Source organism: Lepisosteus oculatus, chromosome 4 (assembly GCF_040954835.1).
Source record: "Lepisosteus oculatus isolate fLepOcu1 chromosome 4, fLepOcu1.hap2, whole genome shotgun sequence".
Lineage (NCBI taxonomy): Eukaryota > Metazoa > Chordata > Actinopteri > Semionotiformes > Lepisosteidae > Lepisosteus > Lepisosteus oculatus.
The window spans coordinates 39172067-39198436 of record NC_090699.1 but is presented as its reverse complement, the minus strand read 5'-3'; the positions used below and the strand labels follow the sequence as shown (position 1 = coordinate 39198436).

The window sequence follows — 26370 nt, the reverse complement described above, 5'->3', positions numbered from 1 at the left end:
AAATCATCTGAATCCGTACAATTTAACACAGGTGGAAGCTAATTAGCATGTTGAATAATCTGGAAGGCAATCAGTAACACTGGAACTAATTTACATTTGCTATTGCAAAGGGGTGTGTATTCTTATCCAATCCATTTTTTCTAGGCTTTCATTTACAATTACTTTTCAGAATGTTTGAGTGTTGAATGTGTTTTACTTGGAAGTTGTTGTGTAAATAACTTCCAATTTAATCTAGATTTCAGGCTCTTAGTACACAATAGTACACAATACTAATTTCCACTTTGGAAATCCACTTTCTATAGGCACTATACATGCACGTTCAACACACTTCCAGAGTGAAGAGAAATACTATCCTGCATATTGCACTATACCTACAGTACCTGCAGGCGCAGAGTTGTAATCACTAACAGCAAGTTCAAGCTACCTGTATCTCAGCAGTCGGTAAAAACAATTAGGAGAATTGTCCCATCTATACTTTCCTGCCAACCGCATTACTACACAACACTAATTCCCTGACTTTTTTTGCTATTTGGTCTGTCTCTCCTATTAGGTAATACAACCCCCAGTCTAGGTCTTCTGGCCTCAGTCCACATTACACTGAATTCGATTTTTAAAACCATTTCCCCAGGTGTCCAGCTCACAAATAGTGACACACTATACAGTATGTGGGTGCTGGGTACAACTCAGCAAGCTGTAGTCTTGTCTGTGCTGCCGTCTCACTTTAAGGTTTGATCAACATCCTTGGCTCTGTTGTCAGAAGGAATATTTACTGTGTACCGACACATCAATTTCTCCAGGCCCAGACGGTGTTCTTTTACTATGGCTAGAGCACAGCGCGACTAAAAAAATGGGAATATGCAAATCAACCTTATATCCTGGTCAGTATGGCAGCCCATCACAAGGTATGTACACAAACAAACTCAGAAATACTGATTAAGCTTACCACAATGTTCTTGAAAAGTGGGATGAATTCAGCATTCTATACAAAGCATCTTTATGGATACTTTTAGTACTTAGAGCACAATGTAGGAAAACCGAGGAATAAAAAGACACAAAACACACACAAACATGGTTCTGCTCAGGGGATATATTTTTTCAGACAAGCTCTGCATATTCAAACCTTGGATGAAAATACTGTGTTTATTAATTTATTAATATCCTCACTACTGTACACTCCCTGCTAAGATACAGACATTTCATAGTGCAGGTTGTCTCTCCAGAAAAATCCTCAACCAGACCTGTAAGTACCACAACAAACAGAGCTACTGTAAATCTACACTTTCTATTACATTGGAAATGTTTTTCAACACATGTATCAAGTACTATAATTAGACCTACTGTAGCATGCAGTATAGCACAAAATATCATTTAGGCAGTTTAGCTTGTTTAATAACTTTTGTAAGCTTCTACATATCTGAGAAGAGCAAAAATAGAAAACTGACAGACAACTTCTGAGAAAAGAAGTACATAAGACAGTTTCAAGATCTTTAATAATCTTTTGATAGACACTTTGATATGTTTCAAAATAAAGTTTTATTACACTTTTTTGCTAATTGGGAGTTAATGTACAATCTATTTGTTCAATTCCTTGTTCATGGCATGTGACAAAACACGTTTTGAATACAATGGATTCACTTGAAACCAGTGCAATATTTTTTACTTAATTTAAGTTCTCCAGGTAAACATAATGCAAACATCTTTCACACTTCAAATGTTTAGATTGCTTCAACACAAAACACAAAATCAAGTTGGAAACCTGTCAGATTTCAATCTCGTCGGCCAATGAACGTTTTTAAAAAGCTGCATTCACTTTATATATGTCAGCATTAGACATTTTAAAAGGAGAAATTCTAAAAACAAAATGTTAAAAAGGTTTAAAAAGGAATGTGGTAACAAAAACACTTTTACTTCAAGCCCTGCAGCTCAGACTCAACTGACCTCAAACTGCAATCTAGTAGCTCCTGCCTGGTGTTTGTGACATATTAATAAGACCTTGCAGGATGTAGAACACAGTCTACTGAACTGAATGGCCAGGGCTACGCTATCTCATCATACAGATTGCAATTCAAACACTGGGATGAAAAGTATTTCAAGATAAATACTTTGGATAAAGTGTCTGCAGGAACAGTGGCATAAGCAATCGGATTCTGTACACGTTACAAGTGAAATACTTCAAGACAAAGAGTCACAAAACATTAAGTGCAGAGGTCTAAAACTGGTCATTCCAAGCATGTTTCACTTGCTTTATCATAGGACCCACTTAGCAAACACAGTAACCAAGCAACAGCGAAGAACAAAATAGGGAGTACCCTCCAGTTGTAAGACGGTATGTGAGGGGAGGGGGGCAATTTAAAAAAATGGGAAGAGAGTCCAAGGAATCAAAACTGAATAGTCTCATTTTCCTATTATTTAAATATAGTTAATAATTGTTTTGAAAAAAAAAAACTTTTGGCATTTGCATGCACTGCTTACACTTTCTCCTGTAAGCACCCTACTGCCAAATCGCATTTAAAACTATTACATGATGCATTATGTTATGGGAAGCTATATACCATATCAGGTCTTGTTTGTCCAGCTTAAGCTGAGCCCGGAAAGCATTCAGTACACAATCCAAACACAGGACTACGATTTATATTATTTCAACAACTGAACTGTTGTGATAATAATTCACGTTGCAAAGGAAAAAGAAGAGCCGTATGCAAATAAACAAACTGTGCAGAAACTACAAGGAAAGATAGCATTTTCTATTGTTTGTTTTTCAGCTATAGAAACAGAAGGCAAACAAAAAAAACTGTGCAAGACTCCAAGGTGAAACAAACACTGAACCAAAAGTACTGCGGTGCACATTACAAGGCCACACGAGACGATTGTCTTGAAAATCCTAAACAAAGTTAACCTGAAAAATGCTAAAAAATAACATTTATGTTGAAATTTACAATACAGTCAGGATTAATATCCTTTACAAAGACTCAGAGTTGAGATTTTAGAGTAGGCATGTAAAATACTAGAAATTAGGTTAACTTAACACAATAAATAATGGGCTTCTGTTATAAGATTTAGAGGAAACGCTAATTAGAAACAAAAGGAAAAGACCCTGGGAATTGTGGACAAACAAATACTGCAGAAGAAAACAGCCTGAATCAGCACCACTTTAAGTCCTAGAGAAGCAAAAGTAAATCTGACCGTGCGATACATTGAAAATGGCTTATCTGCTGAAAAAAAACAGTAAAAGTAAGGTACAAGCATGATAGTATGCTGAGGCTGATAAATATACCTGATTTAATCCTGTCTTAATAGGGCTGTATTGTACATAAACAAGCTGAATGGTCTGCCTTTTATTTTCGAAGATGCATATTTTTTTAAACACGGCAGAGCCACAGGGTCTGTACTACTTTTCACTGCAGGTAGCAGGATCAATTTTTAATTATTCTCACACAGTTTCGCACAGAAAAGGAGAAAGTGTTTGCCCTCATTATGTTACAGTTACTGCACTAAAACATGTGAAAATTCCTTTCATCTATATCATTTCAATTATTCTAAAACATGAGTATCAATTTAGAGACATCGTCAACATCATCTTCATTGTTTTCAATCACCATTTATCCGATTCAGGGTCACAGTGGCCTGAAGTCTATCCCAGCAGTCATTGGGTGAAAGACAGAACACACCCTGGATGGGACACTAGTCCAACGCAGGGAGATGCCAATATTAATGTTAAACCTACAGCAAAACATATTTTGGTGAAACTTTTCATCATTCATAAAAATTGCAATCTGTACAAATTCTGCAGCGCTGGACACAATCATTAAACTGAAAGCGCCAGCCAAGTTCACCATACTTCTACATGTGTTCAGTGCACAACGTAACAGGTTGTACATACACTGACGTAAGCATTGCTATCTCGTAATTACAAGAAAATTCGTTATCTCATAATTACGATATAAGGGAGCAATTTTTTTCCCTTAGTGGCAGCAATGCGCTTCCGTAGTTTAGCAACTGCCTTAAGAAAAAGATATACCTGTAGCATTGTCATAGAGCTAATGAGTCATGCTTTCCAAAACTACTGCTGTACATCTAATATTAATCACTGAAAAAAATAGCATAACAAAAAACAGAATCTTTAATAATTTCTTATTTTGATTAATTTGTACTATTATTGGTATGAGAACTAATGGGACACATACAGTTTCAAAATACAATACACAACATGTTTACGCAAAGAATAAGCAGAAATGATTATCTTCAATGATAAGAAACCACAGAATCTTAAAATGTTTGTGTATTCAATTTTAGGCTTCATATTTCGAGCAGCCGATTGTAGTTGTTTTAACAACAATATTGTTAAATGTAGGTACATAAAATTTCACTGTGTCATGTAGTTTAATTAAGACACAATAGATTTACTAAACAGAAAAATAACCATTTGACAATTATGACAAAATAACCTGATTCAACTATTAAATATCGTTTGGTTATACGGTCAAACAAACTTTTAAAATACAAAAGTGTACTTAACAGCCTGCGACTTTTTTCATTCTACTGTATGTAAAGTATGCATAAGATCCTAGGTGCATAACAAGGTTTTTATAAAGGACTTCAGAGACAAAAAATATCTTGCACAAGGCTTGTAGGATTGTTTTCAGAAAAAAAACTATTAAAAGTAAAATATAATAATTGGAAGGGTCTTGAGTGAATTATTATTAACAATAATAATAACAATAAGAAGAAGTTAAATGTTTACTGACATGTAAATATAGCTTAACAAACCAAGTATAATCTATCTGACAAGATCTTTAAATTTAAGGGGGGGTAATGATACATCCAGAAGCAAAGACAGATGGACAAGCAGTTCCCCCATTACCAGACGCTAACAAAAACTGTAACTTTGTCATGATTAATACACCCTCATCCCAGGTACTGTTCGTCGGCAGGCGTAGCTGTACTGTATGATATATCAGTTTCCTGTAATGTCAAGATACCTCTAAAAACGCTCAACATAAAACTTTGTTTTATCCTGCCAGCACGGAGTAAATATCCCCTTCTATTTTCACACCTGGTAGATTACTAATTTAAATTTAGACTTGGCAGATCTTCATTTATATTTAACGTACAACTGCAAGAATACATGGCTAAATTTGTGAAAGTTACTTTCCCCAGAATAGTAGTTTTAACTATTTAAGAGCCTAGGAACACGGTATCCAGCTGTGGAAAACTAACAAAATAAAAATATACGGAAAAACTTGAAGTTGCTCAGCTGTCAATGTCTTTAACACGTTTTTGTATAACAGCGTCTATTTCAAGCCGCTGAAACTTCATAATGAACTTGAGCATGCGTTTAAACTACTTTGCCTGATGGAAAAATAAAACTCCGTTCTATGTTAAATTGTGGTTCTTCTCAAAGCGTATCACCCACGTTGTTTGGACCGCACTACAGTACATGCAACATCAGCTGTCGACACCCTCGATTCTTTACGAGGTTTATTGAGCAGAATCCTGAAGTTTTTCTTTTGCGTGTAAACCAGTCGTTTCGCTTTGCGGTGATCAACGGTACTGCACTGATCTGTAAGGTTACTACATTACGCCAGTTTCCACTTAATACGCTAACATTTTTCAGCCTAGTAGGTTTAAGTTCATATCCTCAAAACAATATAATAATGAAAATACCACGTAAACAGATTGACACGACTTACCAACAGTCCACAACCTTTCGTCACTATAACCTACCGTATACAGTAACAGCACTGTGATGCGAATACCGGCTGCAGCTGAAGCATGCTGAAGACAAGAATAAGGCCCTTAAGCCCTACTGTATTTTACCAACTCGTTTTGACACTATAACTGTACTGATACAAGTTCCCGATCTCTGCGACCAACGGAGTAGATGGCAGTTTCAGCTCTTACCTTATAAACAAGCTCTCTTTGTACCATCTCTGGTGTGTTTAACTAAAGATGCCCCCCGTTCCTGTCGTTTCCGTCCTTGAAGAAGCTTAAAGTGAACACACCGACATGCTCACACTGCAGCTCCCAGCTGCAGAAGAAAGCCCAGCTCTCTTTAACGTCCGCACATGCGGCTTGTACTTCCTCGATTTGTGAGAGGCAAATAAGTGGCGCTGTTTCACCTTACGTGTTCATCTGGTTAAACTTGTGTTCCAGCATTTATTCAGTGTACCTCAATATCTCTTCTGCGCTAGGTTGTATTAAAAAATGATTGACACGGTTAATGAAAACAATAACAATAGTGGCTGATTCGAAGTTTATTAATTCCCAAGATCTATATTCTATCCGTGAGGTTTGTTTTCCAACTGTGTAAGTTTTGTACAGTATGTATATTTAATTTTGAAAACCTCGGCCTGTAGGAGCTGGCTTAAAATGCAGATTTTTGCATATCGATAGTTTATACTGTACATTCTGACATTGTGTTGTTGGTATTGCCCTGCTATTCTTTGTCACTCTTATCTGTATGCATTTGTCCTGAAGAAAGCTTTGTCAATTGATATACAGTAGCTCAGCACCAATTAGTGTGTAATACTCTATTAGCAATTGTGATTTATTATTAACAATAATATCATAAAAATTGTCAAATGGGTACAGGCAAATGATAAGTTCACTTCAATCACAATAAACACCACGCTCATGTGCAATAATACACATGATATACAGTACACTTGTTCTATAGCCTCCCTGATCCCCTGCAGTGCCTTTGTCTTCTGGTGAAAGGGAAAAGGATTGGTTACTATTAGCAACCAAGAGTTGTTGATGTTGTCAGAGCCAAAAAGAGATCTAACTGAACTATTTTTCTGTCTTTCACGCTTGCTTTCTTTGTTTTTTTTTCTGCATAAACGCAGAGGCAAGATGGCTGTGGCGATCATGAAAAGACCAAATTCCCACGCGGGGATCCCGTCCAAACTTCCTGACATACCACATCCCCTGGCAAGACTCGGGGACCCCAGCTCTTTCTCTGTGGATGGAATCTCCACTCGGGCTGGGAGGAATGTGAAGTCTGCCTCCTGGGACCAGCCTCAGAGAAGCTGTCGTGGGGAAGCTGACAAATCGTCACCCAGAGAAGGACGGTTTCACCCCTCATTGGAAGAAACAGTGAAAAGGCATAAATTTAACAAACTGGACACCTGGAAAAAGGTGGACTATTGGATAAACTTGGGTGGGTTTTTCATATTTTGTAGTCTTGTTTCACCATACTGTAGATAGCATAACTGTTTTTTTTACTATTTTCAATTGCACAAGTTTAGTTTAAAACCTGTGAAAGCTTCGCCAGAAGACAACCATCCTATCAGATGAGAGCAGGATCCTTATCTTTTCTGACTTCTTGTATGAATTTTAAAATATGTGTTGCAGGGATTTTTTAGTTTCTAAAAACAAGATGAACAAGACCCTTTTGGGGGGCATTGGGTGTAAAAAGACTGTTAACTATCTGTCATAGTATGACATCTAGAATAATTTGACATTATCTCTCAATGTTGCTTCTTCACAATTAGGCAAGGCACATGGGGTAGTGGGGTCACAACAACAGAGTGGTTGTTTAGATGCAATTTGGACACCATTCTTATGTCATTGATCAAGATATTGCACAGTCCATGAACAGTGCATGACCCTCAGCATAGGTGGTTAACCTGAAATGCTGTATCAGTATAAACTGGGATGGCCCATCTTCCTGTCAATGACATGTGTGTACTGTCAGTTCAATCAAAAGAGCTACAGTATAGTGATGATTTTAAGGCAGATGTCAAAGGCACTGATACACAGCCATGTCTATGTCCATGATACACAGCCTAAGCAGGCTGTCTTCCAGTGTTGATGTCTATCCTGTGAATTATTTTTTCTGTTCTTTTTACATTTTGGTTTTGTGGTAGATGTGGGTGACTAACAACAAACTATACAGATACAGTATGTGAAGTAGTTTGTTTCAGTGCTGTCCCTGTGTCCCTGTCCCTGTCCCAGTGCTGAGAGCTAGCACTTGAATTCTGAAGAAAATCTGTTATGCTTAGGCGACAGAAAAATGCCGGATCACGCATATATGTCTGAAGATGAAAGACAAACCTCTTTTCGGCCTGGAACCCAGATTCAGCTTCGGACTGATGAGGTAAGGACAAGACAAGGGTGTGAAGCAATCCATTGTTCATTCTGTTTCATGTTGCACAACAGCATGTTCTGTTAATTCCTGCCTTTCAGTGCTTGGTTTCTGTTCATGGCATATTTTACATGATCCTGGTATTTGGTGTACAGTTGTAGGTATGTGAATAATTGTCCTTCTTTCAACAGACAGTGCAACAGACAGTACAGTAGAGTCATTCAGGCTGAGAATATGTCTTCTGATCAATCAATAATCTCAAACAGGAAGACAATATTATTGTAACTACAGGGTTTGGGTTATTAGATCTTTTTTTTTCATTTTCATTTTTTTTATCATTGCCAAATGATAATAATCATCCTTTATTCCTTCATTTGTAAGAGATCACCCTTGACTAAAGCATTTTTAACACAATGCAGCTGATCTGATTAGGATTTTTCCATTTCCATGTATGGGATCTGATTTTTTGTGAGTAGCAATTTAACAGTGTTTAAAAAACGAGATCGGGGCTTGAAATGCTACATTTCATTTGAAATCATTCTAATGCTCTTGTGTTTTTCTTTTTCTTATCAGATTAATGATTGTTTTTTAATTGACAAGGAGCATAAAGCCACCAAATTGCTTAATTAAGTGAATACCTTTTGAATTTGCTTTAAACGGATAATTCATTTATTGTGCTTTTCTCTAAAGCTTGAGCTCCTTCTTTGTGAGAAGATTAAATCGGGTAACTTTTATTCTTTGAAAAGACTGTTCCTTTCCAATGATCCAACAGGCAGAGGAAATGTATCCAGGTACCTCATTTTTTATTGTTATCTCTATATGTGTACTTAGTCTTGCACATTGTGAATGTTTTTAAATGCAGAATGTGACCTGAAGTTATGTCTTTTAAAGTATTCAAAATCTATGTCTGTATGCATTTTAATTTATCCAAAATGAAATTTGAATTGTTGAATTTACATTTGGAATGCTACTGGATGTCAATCTATGCATTACAGGGATGCTCTTCTCATCATCGTCACAAAATATTTGGGAAGATTTATCAGTGGAAAAGAATTTTCCTCTCTTTTATCCAGGTGAGGTCATGCAAAATGAAAGGAATATACTGCTTATTATCTATGAATTGGCTTCATTAATCTGTTATCCTCTCCACTGATAGCTGATGTGTGGTGAGCGTACTGGTGTACTATGTCTACTGTTGCATCCAGGTGGGTGTTACACATTGGTAAAGCACTTTGAGTGGAGTTTCCAGAAAAGCGCTACATACTGTGAATGTGAGGAATTATTGTTATACTACATTAATTGTACAACTAATATACACATTACTTGAAATCAATTGAAATTGAAGTTTTTTTTTTGCATTTTGGGGTCTTAAACATCAAGAAACCAGGATGAATTTGGCACTCAAGTATCAGGAAAAAAAATACAGACATGTGGTGCACACCAGTACGTTTTTAGGCATGTTGTATGTGATGTGTTTTTTCTTTTTATTTCAGATTAAACTTGACAGACAAAATCACCATCTCTGTTGAAACGTTTTGTCGCAGTTTGGGAAAGTGGGACAATGACAGCAAAGCAGATTGGAAGGATCCTATTAAAAGAAAACAAGACGATACAAAGAAAACTGCAACTCAGGCTCATTTGGCCCTAAAGAAATTATTGAGAGAAAGGTATTGTAATGCATGCATTGTTTGTAAAACAGAACTGAATTTCAGTTATTTCCCACAGCATGAAAGTATATTTTAAGCTATTTCTATGGTGTGAAAAATAAAAATGAATATAAGGTGATGAGAAACTCCAGCTATGCAAACAAAACTCATCTGTTGGAATTGGGTGCTTTCTTTTAATATGAATACTCATATTAAATCCTCCGGCTTTTAAATGATGATACAGGCAGGGAGGCAGCATAATGCTGATCACTGACCTTCAAAGGTAAAGGTGAATAGTTGAGTTTTTTCAGGTATAGAGTTTGAAATGAAACAAAATGACTTTTACTTTGGCTTTTCAACTCTCCCGTAAGATTGATTTGACTTGACAACAATACTGGACAGCCTTTCATTGTTACATACACAGCAGCAGCTGCAGTTTCCTACACTTTGAGGTTGGTGCGATCATGATATTTCCGGTAGGGGTGTGTTTATTTTAAATACAGATCATCTGGTCTATCCCAGTTTTACATCATTAACAGTAGATGCAAGGGTTAAAGGAGAGATAAATGTTTTGTCTTTCAAAGGAAATTTGATCATCCTTCTGTCCGTTATCAATATAGTTGTCCTGGTGAGGTGTTGCAGCCTAGAAACACAAGACTCTCAAATCTCAAATTCACAGAGAAGGAGAATTTAAAATGGCTGATAAAACCTAGCCAGCATGTCTGTAGAAGAGGGAAGAAATCAGACTGCCAGGACAAAACCCACATGAAAAAGGGTGAATTCTGCATCCAAAAGGCACCTCATCATGGAACCAAAACCCCTGCCCCAAGAGCTGTGAGGCAGCAGCACTGACCACTGTACTGTCACGCCATCCATAAAGGAGCATGAAAGGGATACGGTTTTTATAGCAGTATCATGTTATTTTATAGGGTATAATACAGTATGTCATAAACTGCAGATTAAAATTTAATTAAATTGGAAATGTTTAGGACCAGCAGGCAAATAAGCAGATAGTGGCAGGCAGCCTGTGTGAGACGGACTTTCATCCTGTTCTCTGAGCGCAACAATCCCCAGAGCTCATTCCTTTGAAAACTGGTTGAACCAGTGGTGCCTGAAGGTCAATTCCAATCTTCTACTTTACTTTAACCTGAGCTGAAGGCAATCCTGTTTGAAGGGGCAGATTTTTCAGTCTTGTTGAATACATATTACAGTATATCCTGTTCTTAATTGTACACTAGTTGCTGCTGTGACATACCTAACATGCTAGCCTATGGAGGTTACTGCCATTTTGGCCATTAAGTGTTATATGCTTGGTTTAAGACTGCATACTTTTATAATCTCAGTTATCAGTTCAGCAGCTGTACTAGATTTTACAAACAAAGAGGTTATGAGAGTCACTAATCAAGGAAAACAAATTCATGATTTGTTTGTTAGGAGGTACAGCACCTAGCTCACAACTTAGCTTAGCTTCAAAGGTTTGCTGAGTAAGTGTTTCAGCCTTGGGGTGAGATGTGAAACTGAGCTCCTATGATAAGTGACACCAGCAGCAATTTGTTCATGTACAACTCACTCTAGAGTCTCTATGGAGCACTTTGTCTCACAGCATCTTTTGATGGTTCATTTTTGTGGAAGTTGGATTGGCTTTATTGGCTAGAAAAAAGTTTGGCCAAAGCACTTAGACATGTTCTGGTACTAATCCCTTAACAACATCTTTATATGCCTTATGTTCAGTTATACAGTTATGCCTCTGTTCTTAATATACAGTATTTATACCTGCCTACAGTACTTACAAGCCTGCTTACCTGTGCAACCAACATGTGCTTAACTGAATAACAAAATACTCTAATACATATATTTGTGCTTACTGTGCACATTAACTAAAAATGTGTTTGATAAATGCCAAAGTGAAAATAAATACATTACAAATTAAAGCAATCTAATAAAACGGGAAATCTTGGACTTCACATAACTTGGGGAAATATGCACTCCATTACACGATCAGTGCCAAATCAAGACTACAGTCTAATTTATATTAATGCATAGTGGGAGTAAAGTCTAATGAACATTAAACATTCTGATAACCTCTTTGAATAAGAGCCAGGTCACTTACTCAATGTACTGTGAGTTGCCTGTTTATCAGCCCACTTCTCAGCTTGAATAACTAATCTGTCCAGATTGGCCAAGACTAGAGCAATGGCATTTAGTTAGGGTACAAAGCCTCAGAACCCATTTTGCTGGTGTCCCTTTTTGTGCCATGCAAACATTTGAACAAACAGTTAAGAGCACACTGTGTTTCGAAACAGAAGTTTAGCCAATGTACTGTACCAAAAAGCTTTTACAACCAAATGTGTGTTGCTTAAGGGGAAAGTCACGCTGTTTTTAACTGAGTTAATATAACAGTTTGACCTGTTCTTTGGTCTTATAGGGTTCAAAAACATTGCAAAATGTTATGTCTTTGTGCAAAAAAGTTATTGAAACTACCATTTTTTGTTTGTTGCTTGAATATTGTTAATTAAATACCAGTGCTTTAGCCTAAAGCTTCGTCCATAAAAACAATCTCTGCAACTGTACAAAAACTGAGATCTCTTCACTGACAAGCTACTGATACTGAATTCCGAATAATGATGAATATTAGCAATGGATCCTGCAGTCTAGGGGGGGGGGGGACGACTCATAACCATTATCTATGCTAGCTTTTAAATCATCCTAAAAACATGCTTCTAAATTATCCTAAATTACTTTACAGTATATTCCTTACGCAACAGGAAGAGCATTACCATTTTATTTTTAAAACTGCCAATCACCAATGCATTACTATTTTCTCACTTTTTATATAGCATATGAATTTAATTTATCTTCATATTATATAACTATTGCATAGATCTAGTCCTTTATTGTTATGATCTTATTAAACAGTCTTTAATAATTTGTACTGTAGGATATCAAACGGTGATTGCACTGCAGTTCCAGCATTGAACTCACTGGACAAAATAGCCTCTGAGAGTCAATGATAGCAATCTGTTACTCTCTCACCTCAGGCCCTTAGAAATTCGCAGTCTATTTGATCAGAAGGAGGAGGCTCTATTGCACCCATCAGACATGAGGAGAGTTCTGTGTCAGCTGGGAATAGTAACAAACAATAAGGAGTTTGAGAGACTCTGGAAAAGGTAGCAACGTGACTTCAAATGACTACATTTCTGATGCAATTTCTTCTTTCAATCTTTCACTGAACTGGCTTGGAAAGGCCAGCTTTAACAAAATAAATATGCATTTGATTGTTTACCTACAATGCTTCCCAAAATAAATGGAATAAATAATAAGTGCTTCCCAAAATAAATGGAAAATCAAAGTGTGAGAAATATGCTGTTAGAAACCGAAGTCAGAAATCCACAAGGCAGTATTGTTTTCTTTCTCTTAAATCTTACACTAAATTGTAGCGGGAAAAGTGGGTGTATATTCACTGGCAATAGCATCTTACCCATTTATGTCAGAATATAATGAATCATTGTATTGATGTGATAATTACTTAGACCACAAAAATGATACTTCACACTGTAGCTTCATCAGACTGAACTAATGAAATATGTATCTACGGTGTGGGGTTTAAAGTTTCATCACTTTATAAGAAAACTAGATTCAACTATTCTTCACACCATCTTTATTGCTCAGCATTTTCTCCTAACTACACAAATACTGCTCCATCAAGGTATGACAGAGAAGGAAAGCTTGCTGTTAATGTCGAGAACCTGATGAGGATATTAGGGTTTGAAGCTCCAAGCCCTGCCGAGGAACGAAGGCAAAGTCTTCTGGCAGTCCTTAACAGAGTATCCACCACACCTCTGCCCCAGGGCAAGCCAAGTAAGAAATTCATTACTCTGGAATCCCACAGGCACATAGAAGCAATCAATTAAGAGTAAGCATTTAGTGGATATCTAATGCCACATCAGGGTTTTTTTATCTTTAACAGCAGAAGAAAATGTGCATTAAATATTAACACAGTTTACTTGTGTATTGTCAATTACAGTTACTGCACTGAATTTATTTTAGTGAATGGTGCGCTCAGACCAGAGTTGGCCTTAGTATAGATATTATTTATGGGCTGCTTGGAGAGAGGCACAATCTGAAAGGTTTGTTCTCAAGATTACTTTCCTTAGTTTGCTTGTGGCAAATTTCACACTCAAAATGTGAAATATTAGGGTAAGGCTAAAGTAAATGTGTAACTTATCTAATGGACCACCAGAGAGGCTCCACAGTAGGGGGGTTCTTTCAGCACATTCCCCTTGTACAGTATATCCACATACAGTGCAGTACTTCTGCTACCATATTACAGGGGCATGAATATCCTTCATTTGGGTTACTTTCTGGCCCGTTCCTGCATGTGGAATCTATTGTCAAAACTGAAGTTCTGATCTCAGAGAGCTTACTTCAACATGCCAAACAGACAAGAATGTGATGGTCTCAGAATTGTAAGCGTCTAAATGCTTCATAGTGCAAATCGGCAACACATGTGCTGACAGCTGCAACGCCGTGCAATTCAGGAGCTTGGTTTACCTGTTACCCACACACCATGAAGTCTGGAGCTCACATAACAGTGAAGCTTCTTTGTTTGATAATTCAACCCTTCTAGATTAACAGTCAGCACACAGACAAATCTGAACCCTGGGTTTCCTGTAGTGTGTTCTTCTGCAATTCTTCCCCATTTTAAATTTTACATGATTCTAATAAAAACTAAATGAGATTGCAGTTGAAAAAATATTAATTTCACTCTTCCTTTAATGATTTGATAACACTGACTTATACCTGGTTTATGTGCTATAGAGTAACCCAAATGTACTTGAATTTGATGTTGAGTACATATAGCTTACATAAGTGTATAATGGATATATCATGCCATAAAGTAAATGTCTTGGACACATTTGTATCATCACTTTTGATTATTAAATACATTATATACATGTACTGTATATATACTGTGTATGTTATTATTATATACTGTACATGTAGAAGCTGTAGGTACATCTATTTTGTATTATAAACTTAGCTGTAGAAGATGTAAGTCTATTCTTATGGTTTATGAAGAAAAGCATAAAATATCTTTGAGCCAAGTTCTTATCAGTGATGTAAGGGCTTTACACCAAAGAAACAGAGAGCAAAAGTATGGACAACAGCAGAATGTGAAACATTGGGTTTAAAATCAAGAGCATCAAAGCTCTTCAGATTTAAAATTTTATAATGCAGAGGCTTCAGAAAAAAGATCTTCAAAGTCCCTGCAGGAGAGGAATCTTTCACTGAATGTGGAGAAGTGGCTTAAGGAAAAACTCACTGAGGGATTCAAGGACATGATGGTGGAGTTTCAGCGCTTTGATCTGAAGACCTCAGGCAAAGTAAGACTGCTCTTGCCTCCTAGTTCACCTTTTACAGAAGTAGCCTCATGATCTGAAGATTTTTAGTCCTTTCTGTCATTGTGTTTCCATTGCTTTTGTCTTTCAAATCTGTGAAAAGACTGGTTTCTTGTTCGACTTATAGGATTTCAGCTTGTTGCATCTCCAGGTTTTAAAACCACTAGTGTGTGTCTGTAATGCACTTCTGTTTAATGTGGCACTTTTGATCCAGAAACGTCAGATGAAAAACTGTCTACTGTATACTGTATCTTTCTCTCTTACATAACAATAATGTGATTAATTGTCTTCACATTTCCTTATCTGCCTACTGTATATCACCTTTATACTGTACCTACAGTATAAGAACAGGCCAAGTATTCTCCTTGTATCCATCTGATTCTGATTTGACTAAGGTTTCATTGATGATCTTTGAATTTTTCATCAATGCTAATTCCTCCTTTAAATACTGGGAAGGCATGAATCAAGAATACTCTCAAATATCTACCGCATTTACACATTTGTTTGAGCAGGTGTCCAGAGAAGACTTTTTACAGGTTTTGAGAAGGTTCCAACTCCCACTGAAAAAGGAGCAGCTCAGTCTCTTCCTTGCACGCTGTGGGCTGGATGATATGTCCCCTGATGTTGACTACAGAGCCTTTCTGCTGCGCTACCAGGATAGAAGCGAGAAAGGAATGATGCACAGGGTCCTTGTGCATCCCAGTCACAGGTGAGGCCCAGGCTTCACAAATCTCATTCTCAGGTGCTAGAGCCCTACAAAACGTAAAAGATTATTTAAATTACATAGGAAGAGTGTAACGCTGCTCTGTAGAGGTGAAAAGGATCCGATGCAGATGCAGGAGTCGCAGGGAGGTAAGTAAGCGTACTGAGCAAATCCAGGAGCTGAGTCGTAGTCCGAAGGCAAAGGTAGGTCGAGATCCGGTAAAGGCACCTGGTGCGAACAATCCAAAATGTGAGACAGAATCGTGGTCGAAAAGAGGGCTGCAGGGTCAAATCCAAAACAGGCAAAGATAGCAAACAATCCAAGGGGCGAGACGAGATCTGAAGTCCGAAGGCAAAAGGTGTAGGCAGAATTCCAGGCAGCCAAAAGGGGGTAAGAACGCTAGGCAGAGCAACAAGTAGTGAACTCAATACCGAGCAACGGGAATCAGGTAAGAATGGTATAAATAACCCGGCGTGCCGCACAGTAGAGCAATTGCAGGTGTGTTAACTCGTGCGGCGACGCTTGTTAATAGTAATCCGCTGCTGGTGCTGATTAGCTCGCTTACGTGTTGATCTCTGCTGGCTGGTGGTCATGACAAAGAGTGATTGTTTTGATCAATTCAGGGCATAAGTAATTGAACTCAATCATGATGCTTGCAGCCAGATAAAAATAAAAGAATAGAATCTATGGTCATCTATGATCAGATTAGAATCTGGAATAGGTTGTTACTTTGCCATGGCATAAACAGGACCTAAACCGATAAATTAGCACATACAGTAATTCTGACTGGGAACCATTTTAAATCTTGAAATCCTGATTCTTATGCATTTATCTGTTGTAAATGGAATCAGGAGAAATTCTCTGGAGCTCCACCAACTAACACTCTGGGATTAAGAGAAGTTTGAATATCAACAAAGTAATTTGCCTGTAGTGAACATTTTAATGATCATCTAGTGAATACACTGTACAGTATATGCTTTTTTTTTTCAAACTGACATACTCTTTTTTTAAAGAATGTGTGCAGTACAGCACAGCATTGTGCAAGTCTTTGATTTCAGTTAGGTTCTACAATTCAAAGTTTACTCTTTAAAATAAATAGATACTAATTAAATATTTTCATTAACTTGCATGTTGAAATTGATTAACAATATTTGGAGAGCAACAATCCATATAAACCAAGGTGAATACTGCAATTATGTGATACTACTGCCATCTACTGTTTTAATAATGGCACAGCTCCAGAAGATAATTCTACAGATTTAACTGAACTGTACGTTTCATACATGTGGAATTTTAAATAATTATTATTTAAAAAAAAAACACATTTTAGATTGTTTGGTCTTGGTTAACATCTGGTCAGTGGTTTAAATGCAGTGATGGAGTGAGAGTTATCTTTCATTATATGTTAATGGACACATACTGTACTCTAAGTTCATTGGAAACCTGTAAGATATACTAGGAGTTGAAAAAGATATGTCTGCCCATATCAGGATACTGTCAGTTGAGCTGGCAGTAGGGTTGATTTATTAAGCGATGGTGAATGTCCACAATTCTCCCTTCAGCGCCAGAGCAAAGCTGAAGGAACATCCTGTCTGTAAGCTTGAGATTCAGCGTTGTTTCTCTACCAAACAATTGTGTTTTCCATTGTTCACTATGGTGAAAAATGTGATTGCTGCTTGCTTTTTTACAGAACTGCATATAGTGTAAGCACAATAGACAAGATAATCTTCCTGTGTCCTATTCCAGTGTGTATTTCAAACAATAGTTGTTCTACCCTTTAAATGCAAGACTAACTGAGTTAACTGTGTTCCCAGTTTATTTTTTTTTATTTTAGAAACAGTACATTGCCCTGTTTTTTTCTACATTAAATTATGACATGATAGACATTCATTTTAATGTACAGGTATATCATGCTTGCATAAGAAAGAATTTAAGAGGCTGTGCCTCTTAAATGCCTCACTGAAACAATTGTATGCACTGTTTTTAGTGCCTGGAATTATTTAAAGCTCCTGTTACAACACTGAATTTACAATCACAGAAACTGTAAACAGAAATTGGCATACCATTTATGCACATACAGTAATTGGAAACATCTATCACCTGTAAAAGTAAGACTCATGGTTTTGATGGCTTCAATTGTAGTTGGACCAATAATATACAAATAAGAGTGGATTATATTTTCCAATAAGTATTCAATTAACTATTGTTGCAGTACAGTATGTCTTGTTATGTTTCTAAGACATGTGTTCTGCATTGTACAACACTAAAAGACATTTGCTATTATAAGTAGCAATTTGAATAGTTGTCACAGTGTGAACAGATAAAAGCAAATAAAATCTAAACATGTTTTGCCCTGTGGTAATTCTAAGCAATGACCTTTGTACTGCTTTGAATAAAATATTCAGTTCAGTCACATGATCCCACACAAAAATTCTTTTTGCAAAACTTCAACAGAGGCACAGAATATACAATACATTAAACAAAATGCATACTCATGCAGTACAGTGCAGCACCACAACTACAATTGTGATTGGTGTTAAACTTTGTATTTGATGCAGGTTTAACCAAGCAAGGAGTCTCGGTGATCATTCCACACTCTCTGCTTTGGAGGCAAAGCTCTTAAACATTCTACAGACAGATTTTGTTTCTCTGCTAAGTGAATTTCAGTAAGTCTTTGTTATAGAATACTGTACTTCACAGGCATGTACATGTGTATAACTAAGGTTACCACATTAAATTATCTAATGCACATTTTGTAAGTTGAATCATTATTGTTTTATCATGATGAGGTGTAACAGATTACATTTTCCGATTAATAATTTTGATAACATTTTATATTTGTTTTTTAAAAAAGTGTAAAGCTTAACCACCAACCATATGACAATCTTTAAAGCTATTTTTTACTATTAACTGAAGGGAGAGATGGTTGAGAGCAACAATATCTGTAGAGAACATTTGTTAATGTAAGTCATAGCTGGCAGCTTGACATCACAACATACCGTAGCAGTTGTATGAGATTTCAGACTGATCCTTCTTGGTCTCACTAAATCATCTGTTTTCTTTAGAAAAATGGACACAGAAAAGCTGGATACTGTGAGTCAGCAGCAGTTTAGAGCAGCCATTGAGACAAGGTACTACAATATGTAATATATATTTTTATTAATTTTGTTTTTATATAATGAGTAAATATCTGTTTTATAATTACTATAGGCATGGAAAAATTATATTATCCAGTTGACATGAAAGGAACTAGAGATAATTACTATTACTATTACTATTACTATAACCTTCCCTTGTCCAAGCAGATTTTCAATGAAAATGACAGATGAAGAATTTGAATACCTGCTGGAGAAAGTTCCTCTTGACAAGCATGGAAACATAAGATATTCAGAATTTCTGAGTAAATTTGGTACAAGGTAAGAATACGGGTTGTTGAACAGAAGACTGTGAAACAAGAAAGAGTTTTAAATAAAAACAACAATCACATTTACAGTAGGAATACGGCAAAGCAGATGTTTTGAAGGGGCTGTGGAAAAACATGTATTACAAATCTTCTGGCACATTTTCATCGGCCCTGAGGATTGAAATGTTATTTTTTAATATGACATGACCTCCTTTGAAATGTAATTTAGACAATAAAGTCTGGTTGGGAAGTCCCATTCATTCACCGTGCCTGCCCTTTTCCTTCCTTCCCAGTATTCACTAGTACAGTATGTATCCCTTCACCTCCCCTAGTTCCACCTCTAAAGTCCAAAAAGTCAGGATGTTATATATCAGGCAATCATGCTCAAGCGTGCTGTTATTTTCTTATATAACCACAGAATCATACTGTATAAAGCTGTGAGACATTGGCTGTATTTACTGAAATAAGTATTCATTCTGGAGTGATCTCATGAGAATAGGTGGTTATAAAGCATTAGGTCAATCACATGACAACAGTACTGTTCTTCAAGGTGTCTTTGCCCTTCAAGCGGCACTTTGGTCTCACAGTCCCTCAGCAGCAGGGGGCAGGGGGTTGTATGTTCTCACAGCACCTGTCAATGGACAGAACCAAGACAGCAGGTAGCGGTTAGGGCAGACTGGGGGACAAATAAATTGCTAGAGGAAGTTTTGAAAATTTTCTTCCCTGCTATTCACAGTATGGGTTAGTTTGTTAACAAAACAGCTGTCCTGTGTTGATGACGACAATGTACTGTATATTAACTGCTCTGTGCTATATGGCAGAGAAAAAAATCTACTCTTTTTGCAATTTACAGAAATATGGAGATTTTCTTAGATGATGGTAGAACTGTTGTAACCAATATCAGCAGGAAGCCGAAGACTGATCTGCTTCGGAAAAGCTGGAGAGAGAAAACCACAGACCAGGTTTCATGCACTTTCTCCAATGTACTCATATAATTCTTCTGCATGTAGCATTTGAAATTTTATTAACCTTTGTACATTGCACTCTTGGGGCAGCTAACAAAGATTATTAAGGACCTTGTGAAAAATAATGTCGAGGAAGTTGAAAGAGTCTTCAACAACCTGGATGAAATGAACACCAGAAGACTCTCTCGAGAAACTCTGTATCAGCTGTTGAAAAGGTATCAGGTTTAGTATATTATATTAAACTGTTTTAATAGAAAGGCAATTAGAGTATTACTTCTCACTATAGTTAACTTCTTAGCTGTTTATTTTTATATATTGAAGTGCCACTTTGTTTTATGTTTGTTTATGTTCTGAGTTTGGATAAAAGATTAAATCTTTCTTTTGTTCTGTACTGTATGTACTGTATATAAAATAAACCTTTGTTTAGCTACAGAAATCAACTGAGAAAAACCCATCCCATTCCAGCAAGTTACCCATTCATATGATATGCCATTGTTCTAGAGAACTCTCATGAGCTCATGAGAGTAACAGCAGTGGCTCACCTGGGATATGAATCCATGACTTCTTAGTTATAAGTCCTTTTTATGCTAGAATACACTGTTTTCTGTAAAATACATACTGCATTTTAAATGTCGTTTAATAAATGCCTTTTTACTCAAAAGTCACACTGGAAAAATGTCCACAAGAAAAGAAAAAAGTTGTGAAAGTCCAAAAAAATTGGACTCCTATTACAGTATGCAATGCAAGTTATAGTCATCGCCACCTTTTTGAAATTATTTCTTAATTTGAAAGCTTTATTTTTGTTCAGTTTTAACATACAACCCCACATCTCCAGAGAAGAGGTCAGGAAGCTCTGGGAGACTTTAATCATGAATCAAGATGGCACCCTTGATTTCCACCACTTTGTCCGCCACTTTGTTTTTTCTCTGTCCTCTGCATGCTATCCGAGTTCCAAAAGAGCCCCCCCAGTTAAAGGGGACAGTGACTTCCTGTTAAGATCCCGAAAACTCAACTCAGATACTGAAATAACAATGAGCCACCTTTGTGCAAAGGTACAGTACCGTTCATTCCAATACATCCCATAAACACTATATGTAAAAACAATCTGTGATTTCTGGTGTTTTGACTTCACACACTCTTATTGCAGGTTCAGATCCAGCTCGATGACCTTCAGAAGCAGTTTCAAGAACTTGACCCAGTGGCCTCTGGAGCTGTGACTAAAGAGGAGTTTCAGGACGTGCTGACAGACTTCTGTCCGGAGTTAACAGACTCACAACATGAGGCGATTGCAAGGAAATTCAGCTGTGGGGACAACAGGTTCCTTTATTCCTTTGTTTAAATGCATTGCAGCAATAATAATCAAACAATTCACAGTACAACATGATATATTGCAGAACGATTTACAGCTTTGACTGGAATGTCATTTTCTACAGGATGTTGAGGCTTAAGACAGCAAACAAAACATTTTTTTCTCTAACTTTCTTGTCAATTTCACTTTTTCTTAAATCTCTTCAATAATTTGTACTTTTACCTGTACTTTAGCATTCAAACTAAAAATATCCCCTCTCTTTGCTGTGTATTATTATAAAATTACAGAATCCAAAAGCGACATTTGAGATTAATTGTTGTTTGTCTGCCTTTCTTTACTTCAGAATTTCATATGCAGATTTCTTACACCCATTTGAAGAACAAAAAAGGACATTGAGAACTGATCAATCCAAAGCTTTAACACAAAGGTCCGAAGGAAATCCCGCCATGTACAACGAGATCACCCTGAAGGGCCTGAGTGGCATCACCCAACAACTGCGTCAAAAGGTATTTTTCTTGGAACCAACTTTGTTCCTTTCTTACTGCTTAGGAAAAGAGATTACATACAGCTTTTGTTTATGAGTTTCACATTTAAGAACAATTTTCAAAAGTGCATTAAGTGACACCTGATGGTTATTGCTTATCCATGTTGGACATATGTTGAACATATGTTGAAAATGGCTTCAGACGTGTTTATTTTATGAGGTGTTTATGTCCACCACCTGGTCTCTGAATCAATTAGTATTTCCCTGCTAAAGGTAAGCATTTTTGTGTTTGTGGTTCCAAAATTCTTATGGATTCTAGCAATAATCCTATAGAATTATATCAGATGACACACAAGGAAGGTACAGCCAGTCACTGTAGCCAGCAGCCATATCACTCTGCAACTCACAACTAGCAACCCACTGAAGCTAAGCAGGTGTAAGCCTGGTCAGCACCTGGATGCGAGACCTCCTGGGAAAAACTAAGGTTGCTGCTTGAAGAGGTGTTAGTGGGTCCAGTAGGGGGTGCTCACCCGGAGGTCCATGTGGGTCCTAATGCCCCAGTATAGTGACGGGGACACTATACTGTAAACAGGCGCTGTCCTTCGGATGAGACGTAAAACTGAGGTCCTGACTCTCTGTGGTCATTAAAAATCCCTGGGCGCTTCTCGAAAAAGAGTAGGGGTGTAACCCCGGTGTCCTGGCCAAATTTCCCATTGGCCCTTACCAAGCATGGCCTCCTAATAATCCCCGTCTATGAATTGGCTTCATCACTCTGTTCTCCTCCCCACTGATAGCTGATGTGTGGTGAGTGTTCTGGTGCACTATGGCTGCCCTTGCATCATTCAGGTGGATGCTGCACATTGGTGGTGGTAGAGGGGAGTCCCCATTACCTGTAAAGTGCTTTGAGTGGAGAATCCAGAAAAGCGCTATATACAGTAAGTGTAAGCAAATATTATTATTACTGTTCACAGGAATCACTTCAGGATATCTGTAAGAATCCTTAAAGCTTTATGCCAGAAAATGATGTAGGATTTTAAAAATGATGTAGGATTTTATATTATGTGTGGGGGCTGATCATGACATCCATGAAAACAACATTAATAGTAAATTCATTGAGTGTTAAACGAACCTGTTTGTGTGTTAAAGCTGGGTGGAGACTGGAAGTCCCTTCAACAAGCTTGTAAGAAGCTGGACTGGAACAGCTCAGGATATCTTTCACTGTCGGAATTTCGATCTGTCCTGAAGTTTTGCAACACTGTCCTTGATGAAGAGGAATTTTATCGTCTCATGTCTGTTTTTGATAAAAATATTACTGGGAAAATTAACTACGCAAAGTTCATTGACTATGCTACAAAGAATAATGGTGCACCTCACGAAACAAACCAGAGGAGAAAAATACATTCCATATCCTAAGCCGTTAGTGCTGTGTACACTTGAATTAATCTTTTAATGTTTCAGAACTGGGTGTAACAGTGCTTTTAGTCCTGTATGTATGCATCACTAAAGTCATAAAAAGTAAAATGTTACTGATTTATACAATCAAATTAAAAAAATGTATGGAATAATTTTAATATTCTATTAAAAGTGAAATTTAAAAATTGAAATTTAAAGATATTCTATTCTATCCGTGTTTTTCTCCTATATTGAAAAACTATGCACTATGCTATGTCTTTGTGTATATTTGATTATGTATAGCCCCTTTTAAATAATGTGCATTTGTAACAGTAATATTTTGAATCCTTGTTAAAACAATGAATTTGCGGTGATACTAATGTACAACATAATGATTTCAATTTCAGTTACATATTTTCCATTCATTTGTTTTTTTAATAATAATTAATAGTAATTAATAATAGTTGCAATAGTTATAAGCAATAGTTAAATGCTTATTATTGAGTCTGTATCACAGGCAGATGAAAGCTGCCTGTTCCCTACAGGTTACTGATTATCTAAGGAAGCTGAAATCTTTACCTGCCTCGGCTGCACATGTTGTGAAAGGTGATCAATCTCCCATTACCTGACAGTAAAGGGCAAGCTTCTCTCACAGGGACTCCACTCTTCCCTGCTCAAGTTAAATCATGCTTATTCAACACAAACTGCATTGTTCGTCTGCAAAATTTCCACGCTGGATAAATGATGAATAACTTTTTTTTTTTGTCTATATCAGAAGCATAACACTCGTTCCATAAACTGGTTGTACTTCTATGCAACAGCATTATACCATTTGATAATGTCTTGACAAGAAAGCATCAGGTTGTGCAGCATGATTCCCTCGCCACCACCAGATTCAAACTCCTTAGTCATGGAAATAGCGATGATGAAAAGTTCATCACAAATTAAATTCTCTCTCATTTGTAAACCAAAATGTTAGTAAAACAATAAAGTATCAGTTGACTATAAATATGACTGGATTTTTTTCAACTTGCTCTTTCATTTTTTTTCATTTTGATTAGCCTGTACAGTATATGATTTAGCCAATCTTGGTCATTTAGTAGTTTTGTAGCTTAGTAAATCTAAGATTTTGTCCAGGTGTTTCTTAAAGGTCTTTAGGCCTCAGCTGCTGGGAAGTTTGCTGGGAAGCCTGTCTCTGGATACCCACAACAATTAAAGTAAAGAGTTATTTCCTATTCTCTGGTAATTACTAATGTTATTCCAATTCTTCCTTCTATTCTCATTTCCTATTCCTAAATTAATATTCTGTAGTATAATACCCATTCTCCTGGGATGCATCCATCTACTGTGTATCCCTTAAGATTTGTTTGTGTTTGTGTTTGTGATTGTTTGTGCATAGTCAGTGAAGGTAAAGCATGGCATGGCCATAAACCAGTCTTCTACTGTATAAACTTCCAGAGATATTACAAAATGTTTGAGGGGACATCATACCAGGTGGAAATTGACTCTTTCTCCAGAGGCGAGAAAGTGTTAAACATGTCTTGTGATGCATAAAAAGGAATAGAATACATACAGTACATATACAGATTTACTATTATAATTAGTGGTATTGTTTCTAAAGCCATAAAATAAATGGAGAGAGAACTTTTAACTTGGGCAAAACAGTGAAAAAGATAGCAATGAGTGTTTAGAAAGAAAAGTGTTTATATTCTGGTAAAATCAAAAGAATTAAGACAAATTGAGAATCACGAGCTGAAAATAAATGCAATAATTGGGTGGATTTCAAGCACATACTGCAGCAGGATTATATAACTGTCCAGTTTTAAAAGAGATTTAAATGTTGCTTCCTCAATCATAATAATCAAGATAATTTACTCTTTAGGGATTGCGATCTTCCCAAGGAAGCTCATTAGCTTTTTTAATTACCTTACGTAACAACAGAATCTGGTGGTTTTTCTGACACTGAGCACTCCCCATTATCTAGTGAAAAAGCAGACAGAAATGTTATCTACCTGCTGGCAGGGCCAGTATACTGATTTCTATCGGTGTAAGTATTAAATGGACTTTGCTCTAAATGCATTCCACTGAGTTTTTATGTTAATGCAGATGGCAGCATCCACAGCCATGGGGATCAATGTCTCCGCAAAGACAGTGAATGTTTTTGTACTGTTTGTTACTGAGATGGTAAACTGAAGTAAAAGGATCATTTGAAATATTTAGATATTAGAAGGGATAATTTCAATTGACATCAGCCTTTTTCTCACCCAGTATCCACCATCAATTTGCTTTCACACTCTTTTGGCACAGTTTATAGTTATGTTAAACATATTTGCAATGGAAATGTGTTTTTTTTTTCTGATTACATTGACTTCCCTTGTTTTAAGAGGGTTTTCAAAATCAATAGCTTTTATCATTAGCATGGCTTTACAACAGGGATTTCCTAGATTAACAGATTAAGTGAGTAAAACAGACCCTTTAGAAGTAGCAGGGATAGAGTAGGCTGCATTTTTTAAATAACAGCTGTATTTATTTTTATTAAAAATTACTTCAAATCACAGCTCATTTTTGAAATTATGTAAATAATATATACTGTACTTATTCACACACTACAGTGAAAAAGAGTATAATATGAATCTCAAAACAAATTGCTTATAGCTTTCATTAAAAAAAAATATTTGTTGTTTAAAATTATACAAAATAAATTAACGGAACTGATTTATATGAGGATTTAATTAGTTAAATTAGTTTAAAACACAAAGCATGCCTTAATTCTAATGAAAGATTATTTGCAATAACAATAAAAATGGATGGACCATGACCCCCTGATCTCATTGCTCTTAGCATCTTTTAAAGTACAAGTATAGGTAATTCCTGCTTCACATGTGGAAGGGTTTTGGAAAACAGTACCTTTATTGAGACAACATGCATCTTTAAGTATTTTATAGGGAGTCCACTAAGTGAAACTGAACCTCTGTGAATTTTT

General features: G+C 36.6%; 2 protein-coding genes across 5 annotated transcripts in view; one reads left to right on the top strand and one right to left on the bottom strand.

The window, feature by feature from the left end:
• The window catches only part of gpam (glycerol-3-phosphate acyltransferase, mitochondrial), a 31716-nt gene extending 25656 nt beyond the window's left edge, over window positions 1–6060 (bottom strand). The window contains exon 1 of the mRNA XM_006630843.3: window positions 5902–6060. The gene's annotated coding sequence lies outside the window, so the exon portion shown is untranslated. The remainder of the gene's footprint in view (window positions 1–5901) is intronic.
• A 699-nt stretch (window positions 6061–6759) lies between these two features.
• Window positions 6760–24396, top strand: LOC107077398 (EF-hand calcium-binding domain-containing protein 6-like). Of its 4 annotated transcripts, XR_011189455.1 has the most exons (19): window positions 6760–7159; window positions 8004–8098; window positions 8777–8877; window positions 9082–9159; window positions 9580–9753; window positions 12771–12899; window positions 13439–13590; window positions 14971–15116; window positions 15644–15840; window positions 18393–18500; window positions 18900–18965; window positions 19140–19250; window positions 20091–20199; window positions 20293–20417; window positions 21011–21254; window positions 21350–21519; window positions 21855–22017; window positions 22842–22930; window positions 23142–23231. XR_011189455.1 is itself a non-coding variant. In XM_015347558.2 (18 exons), the coding sequence occupies exons 1-18, from the start codon at window positions 6853–6855 to the stop codon at window positions 23406–23408; spliced, it is 2742 nt and encodes a 913-aa protein (XP_015203044.2). In that variant the 5' UTR covers window positions 6761–6852; the 3' UTR covers window positions 23409–24396. The 4 variants fall into 4 exon arrangements, 3 of the variants coding, with proteins under 3 accessions (XP_069045305.1, XP_015203044.2, XP_069045304.1); XM_015347558.2 differs by lacking the exon at window positions 22842–22930 and having other exon boundaries at window positions 6761–7159; window positions 23142–24396; XM_069189204.1 differs by lacking the exons at window positions 22842–22930; window positions 23142–23231 and having other exon boundaries at window positions 21350–21506; window positions 21855–21944.
• The last annotated feature ends 1974 nt before the right edge of the window (window positions 24397–26370 follow it).

What these genes read in the sequence shown, in the direction of transcription:
- LOC107077398 (XM_015347558.2), top strand. Translation starts at nt 6,853, where the DNA reads ATGGCTGTGGCGATCATGAAAAGACCAAATTCCCACGCGGGGATCCCG. An exon ending in GGACTATTGGATAAACTTGG is followed by an intron (nt 7,160 to 8,003) that starts GTGGGTTTTTCA and finishes TGTTATGCTTAG; the next exon opens with GCGACAGAAAAATGCCGGAT. An exon ending in CTTGTGCATCCCAGTCACAG is followed by an intron (nt 15,841 to 18,392) that starts GTGAGGCCCAGG and finishes TATTTGATGCAG; the next exon opens with GTTTAACCAAGCAAGGAGTC.